General features: G+C 43.0%; 1 protein-coding gene across 13 annotated transcripts in view; it reads left to right on the top strand.

The window, feature by feature from the left end:
• The first annotated feature begins 7,769 nt into the window (after positions 1–7,769).
• The window catches only part of fli1 (Fli-1 proto-oncogene, ETS transcription factor), a 30,317-nt gene continuing 25,146 nt past the window's right edge, over positions 7,770–12,940 (top strand). Inside the window, exons 1-2 of one of the 13 annotated variants that reach the window (XM_053422270.1) lie at positions 7,770–8,074; positions 9,690–9,804. In XM_053422270.1, coding sequence (XP_053278245.1) covers positions 9,736–9,804 — 69 coding nt within the window. In that variant the 5' untranslated portion in view covers positions 7,770–8,074; positions 9,690–9,735. Of the gene's footprint in view, positions 8,075–8,118; positions 8,146–8,329; positions 8,496–9,689; positions 9,805–12,940 lie in introns of those variants that run through there. The other 12 variants (XM_053422269.1, XM_053422261.1, XM_053422271.1 and 9 more) reach the window with 12 other exon arrangements.

Genomic DNA, 12,940 nt, shown 5'->3' with positions numbered 1-12,940 from the left:
TATCACCAGACTGGTAGAACAGAGAATATTTGAAAGTGTCATGTGTTTCCGGCTTTGTTGTATCACCCAAACAGGTGATAGGTGTTGAGCAGCATGCTTGAATAAAACTAGAAAACATAATTTCCGTATTGCGTAGCTTTCTTAAGACTGCACTGATGCAACAAACCCAACTAATCTGGAGCTTCAACGATGAAAGAAATGTGCTACAATTGTTGGCAGCTTATCTCTTTTACAGCCATGTATTAATCATGTACCTACTGGAAAATAGATATTTTTATCAGCTGTCTGTATAGAGTTTGATTCCACCTGCTATGAATCCAGTTTAGGTTTGGTAGCGGTAGGTGTGCCCCCTCTCAATAGTCAACTCCACTTTGTCAGTTCATGAGTGATATAGCCACGGCAGGTTAGCTCACCGCACGACACAAAAGGGGCAAATTAATATCATTGCAGTATTTTCTCTGTAAAAATATGCTTATAATGTGACTTAATGAAATTGGTTTGATGGTTCTAAACTGTCCATGGTACATTGAAAAGTGCAATTGTGAAACAAGTTAGTTAGCCGCTGTGCTGAGATACAGATCTACAGTGGATCTAAGCATACATGGCAAGGTAACTGTAAATAACAAATATAATATCCAGTTCATGTTATTCACATTATAATGTAATTTCAATTTAAACATCATGAGAGATAGCAGCTTATTTCATATTGAACTAACTGTATTAATGATTACTGTAGCTGACTTTAATCAATGCATTATATTTAAAGGTTCAGTGTGTAGAATTTAGTGATATCTAGTGGAGAAGTTGCGGACTGCAACCAACTGAATACACCTCACCCTCCCCTTCCAAGCGTGCAGTGAAACTATGGTGGCCTTCAGGTAACATAAAATGTGAAAGATCCTCTCTAGTGCTTGATATGTCCTTTCCATGCTGCTGTGGAAACATGGTCAGATAGATAGATAGATAGATAGATAAATAGATAGATAGATAGATAGATAGATAGATAGATAGATAGATAGATAGATAGATAGATAGATAGTCTTGTTGGTTCAGAAGGATGGCAACCTGAACCGTCTTCCTGATGGTAAAAGCTTGTTTGTACTGAGAAGGGAATTTGCTTAATCTTTAGCTCTGGCGGACTCTTTGGACGATTTTACATATATAGGGCTCATTCTAAGGTAGTAAAACCACAACCAGTCTTAATTTTGAGATGATTGAATATAATCATGAATATCCTATTCCATATTTGTCAATAAATCTCCCTATATCCCACACATTTAAGGAGAAAGCAAATCATGTGACCTTTAATGGTCTCATTATTTCTTGTCTATGAAAAAATGTGGAGATGTCATAGAGCTCAGATAAAAGCATTGAGTGTAGTGACTATATTGTAACTGCAGGAAATTCTTTGTAATTCACAAGCCTGTCAGCAGGTGACCATCACTATCACGCCCGGCCACTGCCGGATTTAATCCAGCATACAAGAGAAGAAAAAACTATTTCCAACAACTAAGATTGTTTACCAAGTAGAAGTGCTGTGATAAGTGAGCTTGTGGGGGTGTGATTGAGGCTCTCTCTCTTCCACTTTCACTCTCCGACTCCCACACTCTCCATCTCTCTCCATCTTTGTCTCCCTCTCACATGCACATGCACTCAGACCCATCTCTCATCACCACTGTCTGGCAGGGTGGTGTTTCTTCGATTCCCTCCAGCTTTTCACTCCTCCGGTCTCAAGGCCCATTTCCAGCCGCCAGGCGACCCCACTCAACCACACCTCGCTCGCCCCTCACTCCCGCTCCTACCTCTTACTCTGCAGAAAAGGGGGGTTATTTTTAGAGCTCAGTTGATGGTTTAAGGATGTTAAATCCACATTTGTGCCATGGATTTTCAGCGAGGAAACAGGCTGTTTCTCTTTTAGCCCCCCTAGCTCCCATTTCATTTCCTTCTCTGCATCCTCTCTTTCCTCCTCAAAAGCCCCTTCTCCGTAACACCCCACCCCCACCACCACCACCACCATAACCACCTCACCAACACACTTTCTCTCTCTGCCACGCACTGTAGCTTCACCCTCTCTCTAACTTGTCCACACAAGGCACCATGGCCATACTCTCACTTCCCACCAACACAATCCTCTAATTTTCTCTCTTTTTCGTCTTCGCTCCCTGTTTTCCTAGCTGTGAGCTTTTCTCTTCACCCCCGACTACTCCTACATGCAGTCTGGGCCTGTCATCATACAGACTGCTCGCCCTCTCCGCTGTTTCTATATAGGCAAATTCCAGTAGAGCACTTCTCTGCCCTGTGGTACTAAAACCTGTCATGTTTGCAATCACAAAAACGACCAAAAGTGCAAATATAAATTCGTAAATCCTAAAATCCTGAAGCAGCAGTGGTCAGATTGATTAACTATGGTTTTGTGTAGGCCTTTGTATGTATTGACCTTTTCAATTTAAAATAGAGGAATTTTTGTTATGGTGACATTTCACAGAAACCTAATGAGCGTTTATTACAATGCTGAAATTTGTTGTGAAATGTATGTAGTTTGTGTAGCATTGGTGGACTCAAGGGTATATTATATTTTAGGTTCTCAGCACAAGCTTGATATAACACACTGCTTCAATCACACTTGTTTCACGGCTCAACTCTGCCCTCTATCACCGGTTTTCTGAAAAGCAGACACACTGTCTTCAACTGTCATTTCTAGCAGTTTCATATCATAAACCCCAACTAAAATTCTACTTGCCTCTGATTATAAATATAACTTATTTTTACCTTTGTTTTTTTTAGATATATTTCATCAGTTTCTCTTGTTTTGACAACTTAAACCAACATCTCGCGAGCTACTTCTTTACACATAATACCTGACACATAAGTCTTCACCCACTGCTGCTGGAACGCAGTCAGAGACCTGGCACGGCCACCTACCGGCTTCTGTGCGTCTCCAGCAGCCGTCTCAAATAGCCCTCACCATATGTTAACACTTTGCTCCCCAAATACCCATGATGACAGCGTCGCTCTGTCTCTTTAAGACCTGGCGTGGAATGCTGTGGTTTGCCTGGGCGTTTGGGGTAGTGCCCTCATCCACACATAAATACAACCCAAAAAGTGACTGTGACTCACTCTCCTTCTCGCTGTCTCTGTCATCTTTCATTCGTACTGGAGAGGCCTCCCCGACCCAGGATGTTTCTTGTTTGTTGTTTTGTGGTGTTGTACTTTCATTCTGTGCTTCTCTCCAGTGTTAAATAAAGAAAAACAATGGCCTCCCCCTCATCTGGCTGGCACTATTCCAAGGCACAGCAGTGTAGGTTCCTTTTTGTTTGTTTGTGCCACAGGTGAAAACAGGGAGGGTGTGGTGGTTGTCTTTGGCCTCAATGACCCCATAAGCCTTTTTCTCAAGCTTCAGAGAATTCAAAATAGGAAACAAACATGTTATGTCGCAGATGTAAAGCCTGTGAGGTAGTATATGTACACGGTGAACTGTCCTTGGATACGTCACATATACATGTGAGTTTGTTTTTTAAAGTAAAGATCATGAAAATAGTTGGTGGAAAAGAACAACGTTTCTTTAAGATGACTTCAAATAACCTGAGGTAATTTTCACACAAACATCATCACTGCTTGTTCATATGTCTCACAGTCTGAACAAAGGGGTACTTTAGTCCTCAATGAGCCACCTCTAGCTTGAGCCAGAGAGCCCTCCAGTGGCAAGAGTAGGCACTGCCTCTTCCTATGAATAGGATCAATAGGCAAGCTCCCTTTATTAGATCCAGATTTGACCGTCTGAAGGCACAGATGAATGATTTTTGTAGTCTGGTGAACAGTCCACATTGAGTTCAGCCTGTCAGACTCGTCTGGGGGGACGTGGGGGAGGAAAGAGAGAGACGCGGGCCTCAAAGTGAAAGCCTTGAGAATGCGGGACAGGGGTAAACCCTAAACCTGAGAGCTCAGCCCAGGCCAGCAGCCTTCCAGGGAACAACACTTTTCTTATTGAGTCAGTGGGCCAGACTCAAATGAGAGGTGACAGCATATTCATTTCACTCAGTGTTTTCTTTAAGGGCTTTTTAAAATGCTGCTGAATGATGAGCGGTCAGTGGATTTATAGTTTGGGGGATGATTTAGACCTTCGAAATAGCAACGCTTTCCTCCTGCTCTCACTCGCCCTGCTTTTTCCACAAGAGCAGACATTTTCGGGGGGCTTTATTTCAGCCTCGTGTTGTTCACATTTAGGGATGACTCTCCCCCTTGGCAAAGAGATTGATTAAAAATGTAAAGTGAGCACCTTGGTTTCCCATGCCCAGTCTGGAACGAGACTGCAGGGTGTGTCCGCACTTTACAGCTGAACTGACAGAAGATAAGTGGTGGGAAATCCTTGTACAAACCCACAGAGAGGAGAAATTCACAGTATTTTGTGGTATTGTGAATGGTAATTATATGGAGACACAATGTAGGTCCATACAGCAAAGTAGCACAGACAGACACTGACCCACAAGCACCCTCTTTTCTTTATGATTAACTGCATACCAGAACTTATTGTATGTAACAACAACATGCATTGTGTCTCGACACCATATGTCCCTCCCCAAACATCCAGTCTCTCAAGCCTTCATCTAAGCATTGTACCCCCAGGGGAGCAAGAATACCAAGACTGAGCGGATAAGGTCATACAGTGGACGTATCAGCGTTTTTTTCTCTGGACCTGATAAGTGGCAACACATCAGGAGGCACTGGGAGGTCGTTAATTTATAGGGATGCTATTACCTTCATAAATGCTTGCCTCATAAAATGACTGCCTTGCTTTAATTTAATACTTCCCCCTGCTAATTATCACAGCACACACAAGTGGGCTGCTGTCTGCACCGTGGGAGCAATTTTTAAATGGATAGACAGACCATGAGTTTGTATTGGAGTAGTGCCTTGATATCAAAGGCACTACAACACTTTGTTGTAAATATGTATTCACGGAGCACGCATAACTTCCTGCTAAGTGCTAACACCATGGAATTCAACTCCTGAATCTTTCAAACAGTAATTCAATATGTGTTTGAATGTGAGATCTGAGCTTACGTGCTGCCCATTGCCCTTTGCCTGCCCAATGAGTGCCTTGAAGCTTGCGTGAAAAGATGTGATATTCTGCCCTGCCTTCCATTCCCTGGTGCCACACTGCCATTTTCTCTGTCCCCGAGGAGCCAGGAAAAGGGGCAGGAATGAGCCCGATCTCCATCTCTTGATCATCTCTCGGTAGCCCCTTCTAAATAAATAAATAACCCATTACAGTTCAGAGTAAGGAGCTTCATTTACTCGAGGCGATGTAATCACAAATGTCTGAATAGGTTGCCCACATCATCTCAAATGCAAGAGCTTTTTGGATGGAATCCCAAGAGAAGAAGCTCTGAAGTGTTAACATACCAGTGAGGAAAGACTGGTCCCTGACTGCAAATGGGAAACTGTGGGTGGCACATTGTGTGACCTCGCTACAGAGAGGGATACTATTTTATTCTCAATCCTATTAAAGAATTCATGCAACAAATAAACAAGAGAGACAATCGAGACTGTCGAGGGCCTTGTGCGAGCTCTCCACAAGAGGCATGATCACCGCACGGCTGAAGGAAAAGCACAAAAACAAGAAGTCTTACGTGGTGCAAGACTTGATGAAACAACCAGGGTACTTGAAGGGTTTGCCAATCTATTCTGCTCTTTTTTTTCACCTCCTTAAAGAACACAAACGAGGGTGTTGCTACATAGGACCAAACAATCAGTGTCAAAACGTTATACAGCAGGACAATCCACCAAACCTCTAAATCTGACATTTGAACGGCTGACTGCAGTTAAACCAATTACAAATATCAACTTTGTGTAATAAAGTATTATATAGAAAAGCAGGTGTCATTTGAAAGCTCTTTATATACATATTTGGCTCATTTTTGTATGTGCTGGTGCTGAATCACAAATTGCCCTATAGGTGCAATCTACTTAAAACGAGATTTAACTTAATATGTGCCTAATATGATGGAACCTTATGATTTTGGACATCAAGTTTTCTAGACAGCTGGATGGGCCATGACTTCATTAATATCTGTATCGGCATTAACACAAACATTTTATTTCCCTTGCCCTTTTTCAAAAATGTAATAGCTGGTGTTCAGATGTGTTAGAAAACGTCTCCGTTATCCTGAGAGGAAGGCAACACAGCAGGCGCGTGAATGCCATTTTTTTCCGTCACACGGATGTTGGGATTTCCGTCCATTGTTTCGTGCTGGGAACACCATTATCAATGTTGTTGTTCTTAATCACTGCATTAGGAAACAGCGCAACAAACAGAGGGTCCAGCCGGTGATGAAAGGCGACCCTTTTACCAGATGACCCCCAACTGTGAAAAAATCAAATTGCTCTTACAGGTTGTATTTTTGATTATTTAACATAATGGGGCGTCTTTGGTGGATTTAGGGTTAGGGTTAGGGTTAGGGTTCAACCTACAGAGTTCACAGTTTGGCAAAAAACGTCCCTGTAGCGCAATAATGAGCGAGAACATCCTTATTTGATATTACTGGCACTATCACCCATCTCTGCACCTTAGCACCGCACGTGCCCATAACTCTGTTACTGTATATATTCTGTTCTATATTGTTGTTTTTATATTGTTGTTTATGTTGAGTGCACCAACAAACGACACCAAAGCAATTTCCTTTATGTGCAAACATACTTGGCAAATAAAATAATTCTGATTCTGACTCTGATTCTGGATGCTTGCTGCAGTGCGCACATTAAATACGTCCCAAATAGAGCCCGCGTCTAACGCTCATCTATAACATGTCGTACAGCCCTAAAAGGTTATACAGGCGACTTCTCTCTTTCCATTTATTGGCTTTGAGTGAAATAGCGACCTTGACGGGGCAGTAAAAGGCCACGCTTGGACGACTTTCCTCACCGTGAATTGCCCCCACATCCTCTCTTTTTGTGGTTGGACTGATGTGTTGGTCGAAGATGAGGGCAGCGGCAGCACAGTGAAGGAAATGAAGTTAGTGAACTGAGCGGGGTCAACCGAGCAGGAAAAGACACGGAGAGCCCCCCGCTGCAGAGGAGGGACTCGAGTGCATGTACACAGCAATGCTCCCTGATCAGGTGCTGCTGGAGACCGAGCACTAGAATATGTTAATAGTCAGTCACCAACAGCAACATAATGTCAGAAATAAGACCTAATAATAAATTGGTCTATACTTGTGCCGCTTAATGCAGGGGTTGGAGTTTTTCAAAAAAGGAGATGTAGGCTAATTACAAATAATTGTTTATAAAAGCTCGTTAAAAAGATCAATCTAAATCCTTTAATTAAACTTTGAGGATAATTTATATAAGATTAATAACTTTAATCTTTTATATTTGTTTGTTTATGTATTCCTTTGTTTGTTTGTGTACGCATTCAACCCCCCACCCATCCACCCATCCACCCATCCATCCGTCCATTATTGATACCGTTTATCCTTGGCTGTTAAGCGGTCCTTTGAGGATTACCCCTCAGGATTATTTATTTGTTTATGTATTTATCACATAGAGTTACAGTTTGTTAGAAGACATGTCGTCACACTTTGTCTTTGCAGTGATGTTTTTGTACGTTTCAATATCCGTGACAACAGTTCGCCCACACGCAGGTGGATGCAACGTGCAAGATTGAAACTAATGACAGCGGTATTTTGTGTTTACATTTCTTTTTTAGGTTTTTTTATCGATATTTGTGTCCACCAGAAGAAGTTGTTGTAGCAGATTTACGACGCTCCTTCTCTCTCTCTCTCCCTACTTTCCCCCCTTATTTCATGGTTCAGTGGCCTCGCACTGCAGGCAAGGGGAGGTTTTTCTCTCGTTGCTCATTGGTCGCAGCTTTTTCTCCCTCGTCTCAGCAACATTTCCATTCAAACACCCGGCTCTCATTTTCTGCCCCTTTTCAAAAAATTACTCACTGTCACCATCGGCAACATTTGAGGGGGAAAACGGCTTTGCCTGGACGGAACTAATTATTTTAAAATTGGAGGAGGAGTGATTACAACGAAAGTACAAGCGGCCGAGCGATCGACACAAGTAACGACAGGTGAGTGCAGGAAAACAACGACGGGAACAGGATTTGCGTTCTTTGAGAGTTCTGCAGAGGATTCAGCGTAGGTGTGTGCATGCAGGACAATAAACCACCTATTGTGTAACCGCTGTTATCGAAAGCGACAGAAAAGAGCAGATCATAGCGCATCGATGGATCTAAAACAGTGCGGACGTTTTGGAACGATTACGCACAGTGAAGTGAAAGTGAATTGAAAGTGCAGCCTCCATCTCCACCTCCGTTTTAATGTTTGAGTCCTACTGCATCAGGCTTGAGTTTTTGCAAACGAAAAATACTTAACTTGTCATTGCGTACTTTGTCGCAGCCTCACTTCAAATGAGTCTAAGGAGGGGGGAAATGGAATGCGTATTAGTCTAAAATCAGTTGGCTCTCTCGTGGGTGATGGATAACAGCAAAGGTAAGATGCTTAAAATGTAACACTAGAGGGGTCCCGGCCCACGGGGCTGTCTCGGAGGAAGGTTCACGCCGTTATTCACCAGTCCTCCTCCTGTTATAATTGGCTACAGATGCGGGGTCCTGCGCTCTTTTTTTTTTTACCGCGTAGAAATTCGATGCATTTGGGGGAACTTTATGAGGCGAGCCCTTGCTTTTTTTTTACCACAGCAGCCGAGAAGACAAAAAAGGACAGGGTCCACTACAAGTATTTAAACCGTGCCACGTTCATTTATCATGGGGCAGGAATCCAATGTGCAGAACCATTTAGAAATTGTGCAGTAAAAAAAAAGAGAAATTGTGGCGCTATTAAAAGGTATAAGTAGGAGGTATAAGTGTCCCTGTGTTGTTTTCTTCTCTCTTTCTTTTAATTCTCCTGTTTCTTTTTGGTTGGATTTCCCTGCCCGCTATTGGCTTCAGTCCACAAGGGTCTGCGTCCACCACTTATCATGCTGTAACACATGGTCGGAAAAGGCTTCATGATTGTATATTTATAATGCTGACAGGTCAGAGCGCAATACTGAGCACAAGCCTTGTTATGTTACGTTCAGCTGATGGTGCGTCCTGGATGCTATTACACTGTTCCATTTATGTTAATTTGCTTAATCACAGTCCATATAACAGCCATTTGTGATGGTGTATGCCGCGGCTGCCTTCCTAATAATTGCGCAGGGAGGGAAGGGCTAAAGGCACCGTCCTCTAAGTGCCCTTTCACCCTAGACTTTGTAAGCTGCACTTATTAAAGCGAAAAGTGTTTCAATATGTGGTAAGCTTTAGGGGGAAAACGTGGTGGGGGTGGGGATGGGGCCCTCCACTTCTCCTTCTCCTGGCTGCCCAGCTCCCCCCTTGGAGTATAATTCATTCACTTTATTAGTAGGATAGCGGTGTAATTCCCATTTATATGCGGGCAAGTGGAACTAAAATCTACCTGTGCCATAATACCACGGAGCACTGTTGAAAGAAAAAAAAAACTATGAATGAATCGAGGCATTATGTTTTCAGTTGCGCATGCAAGGGCTAGGCATTGAGCAAATATAACCGTGCCTTTATTTTGGTGGAAGTGGTGACCCTCGTGTGTGCGGACTTTCATAAAAGCAACGAATAAGCATATAATAAAGAACTTGTTATCAACTGATTATGACTGTTTTCTTTTGTTTAGGGCCCTCTGGACACTACGCACCCCTGGGCCTGTCTGTCAAGTAGACATGTTTCAAACTGTCCCTGACACGTCGTCTTACGTTAAGGTAAGACTCCACCACCGTCTCTTCAATCAGGTAATGTTGGAGGGACCACGTGGGGAAATGTTCATTGTTAAAACTCAGTGAGGGAGAGAATGCGCATGCCCACAAAGCCAATTACACCAACAACCCCGAATGGTTCACCAATAATAATTTGTATTAGAAAATACAGTTTTTGGGTCTGTTGACATCGAATATAACACACAAAAATATATTACATTATAACTCAGACACCTGTAGCTCTACGGAGCATCACGCATTTGATTGGCGCCTTGTTATGTTTCCCTCTGGTTGGAACTGCGTAAATGTTGACGCTGCCGTCGTTTGTTGAAATGTTGTTCGGCATGTTGTGGTCTCTGATTTCTTTGTCTTCAGTCCAAAACCTGCTGCTGCTGCTGTTATGGATCATTATCGTGCTTCACGTCATGAATCTCTCTCTCTCTCCTCCACTCTCTCTCTCCCTCTCTCCTCCACAGTCCCGAGAATGTAAATAAAGCAAACAGCGCACATCTGGTTTCCACATAAAAAAAAAAAACTGCATCGGGCCCGCCACATGTGGCGCAGCATGAATACCTGCGACTGCCCATCGCCCGTCCTAAGGCACTGCAACCATTAAATATGTCCCCGTGATATAAAACCGCATGTGAGCCCATGATGCCAAGTTCAACGTGCACTTGTATGTGTGAAATTGGGAGAGTTTGCATAGGCCTATATGACGCTCGCTAGCTCACATCTATCATAATAAGGTGACTGCACGGATTGTGCCTCATTAAAATGAGCCATTATGCAGAGGCGAGCTATGGTAATATCTCCATAATCAGGGTATTTTTCCAAGGGCGACTTGCTAATGTTTTGAAGACTTATTCCCCCTTTGAATAAAGGGCTCTTTTCATTTCAATCAGGCGCAGCGTTTGTGCCACTGCAGCGAGAGGGACTCTCGTTTAGGGCGCAGAACAATTCCTGATTTGTTGTGCGGGAGTTGAATGGTGAGGAATGTTTTAGGAGAAAATATGCTTTCAAATTAGTTTTTATTTTCTCCCCCGGCTCCCTCAAAAGAAGGGAGGAGGCCAGTGAAGGAGCAGATGGAGGTTATAGAAGAGGAAGGAGAGCTAAATTTCAATTTTACAGTGCTCGCATCTCATGGCTTCTTCGATTTGCTGTGGAAATGCAGACTAGATTAGGCCCTGTTCTGTTTGTTCGGTTTCCAATAAGTTTTTTTCATTATTATTCCTCCTGCAGTCAGGGGTAATAGTTTTATTTATATTTTTTGTTTTTGCGTGCATGCACCCACCTCTTCACTCGGGGAGATACTGGTAAGAATGTGGCACGCCTCAATACGCACACAAAAAAAAATTAAAATAAATATCCCCCATTCAAGCGAATCCGCGGCCCAGCATTTGGTTTTGTTTGGTTAAGGCCAGGCGAGACTGGAACTCTCCAATAAAAATAAATCTCAAATTAATTATGGCCTGGAGCGAGGGGCCAGACGGTTCGTGCGTCTATGTGCTGCAGACACCACTTTCTTTTTGCCCTCGGTATTTTTTTTTTGAGTCGGCCTGTCCTTTTTAGCCCGAGAGAAGAAATGATCTGAATACTGGACTGCAGTCTAATAAAACAGCTCACATGCACTGGGACTGTTCCGTCGCTCACCGAACAGTCGCTCTCAAACTCTCAGGAGCAAATCAAATTCACTCCAGGTATGATCAACATTTGTTTTCCGTGTACAAAACAATACATTAACATAGATTATATTGTACGAAAATGGTTTGTTACAGAGTTTAAAGTAAGAAAGGGGGAGAACTTGTGCACGACTTGTTTTGAGAAGTCATCTTTTTTTCAGAAACAAATAGTCCCGATTTACCAGGGCACTGTCAAGAGAGATTAATTATAATCAGTGTTCTTTTGTTTTCACATGTCGAGCCCATCTGATGAATAAAATCGTTTCTACTGTACTTGTGTTTCTCATTGAAGTCATTTAACTCCATGAATCTTAGCAGAGCTTCATATAGGCTTAAGAGGAAAGGATGGGCCTATAACAATTGAAAGGCTGCCGTACATAAACGCACCAGAGTGTCCGCCCACCTCTGGCTTGTTGCCTTAGCGGAGGAGAGACAGAAGAGCTACTGGCTCGTGGTGTGAGGAAGAAATGTCTGCCTTTCTCGCTCCAGCGTCGAGCCAGATGTTCTGTGGTTCGCTGTGTAAACCAACTTGCATCTGTTTATTGGCCTTCCAAAATGTTTGTTACCACGGTCTTGGTGGGTCCTGGACCCCCAGTATTTCCTAATCAGCTTTATGGCTGCAGGTATTTGAGTACATGAGGTAAACTGTTGTCTGGTGGTCACGTGAAAAGCCTATTGTTTGTCTTCCAGGCAGGTTCCATGTAGAGCACAAAAGGCTGAAACTTACTCACTAATAAGCCTCTCCAGTGGAGTGGAGGTGAAACTTTTTTTATTTATAGAAACTGATGACATGAATTCAAAGCAGCATCAGGATCTATTAGTTTCAGTTCTGTGTTTGTATTAGTGGTCAAGAGGTCTCAGGTGAATCACCAAGTGCAGGTCACAGCTGAAGCATCTCTTTAATTCCTCACTTTATCAACCTACTCCCTGCAGTGAAAACGAGTATATGAAAACCACAAAACCCAGGAATGTGTATATTGACGAAAAAGGAAACCGAACCAGTCGCTGAAGAGTTAAACAAGGTGTCTCCCTTAATTACAGGAGGCTGAACTGGCCTCAGGCAGGAGAAGCCTTGACCCATAGCAGGATCCAGATGTGGGGGTCCCAAGGGCGGGGGCCCATGCATGGCCCCACCAGACCCCCAAGTCGAAAGCAGACAGGCCGGCCCTGCAGTCAGTTGTTGCGGCAGCGGTGTAGTTTCTGTTTGACCACTCAACAAGGCAGACTCCCCGGTACTGCAAAAGATGTCAGCACCATCATCATCTTCAGCTAAATGAAATCTAAAAACATTAAAACCAGCCTCATGAGCTACATGCACCTTTGACCTTAGTAAAGTCCGGATAGACCTTTTTGGCTTTCTTAATGCATTGGAATGATTCGATTATATTTCCAAGATGGGCTCAAGGCTTGTTTAAAGTCCCTTAAACAAATACAATAGTATTAAAGTATTTTAATATCTAAGTTACTTACTTATAAAATGTACCTGTTTTATT

The sequence above is a fragment of the Pleuronectes platessa genome, chromosome 5 (assembly GCF_947347685.1).
Source record: "Pleuronectes platessa chromosome 5, fPlePla1.1, whole genome shotgun sequence".
NCBI classification, from domain to species: domain Eukaryota; kingdom Metazoa; phylum Chordata; class Actinopteri; order Pleuronectiformes; family Pleuronectidae; genus Pleuronectes; species Pleuronectes platessa.
The sequence above is the reverse complement of the archived record's forward strand: the minus strand, read 5'-3'. Positions and strand labels throughout refer to the sequence as shown.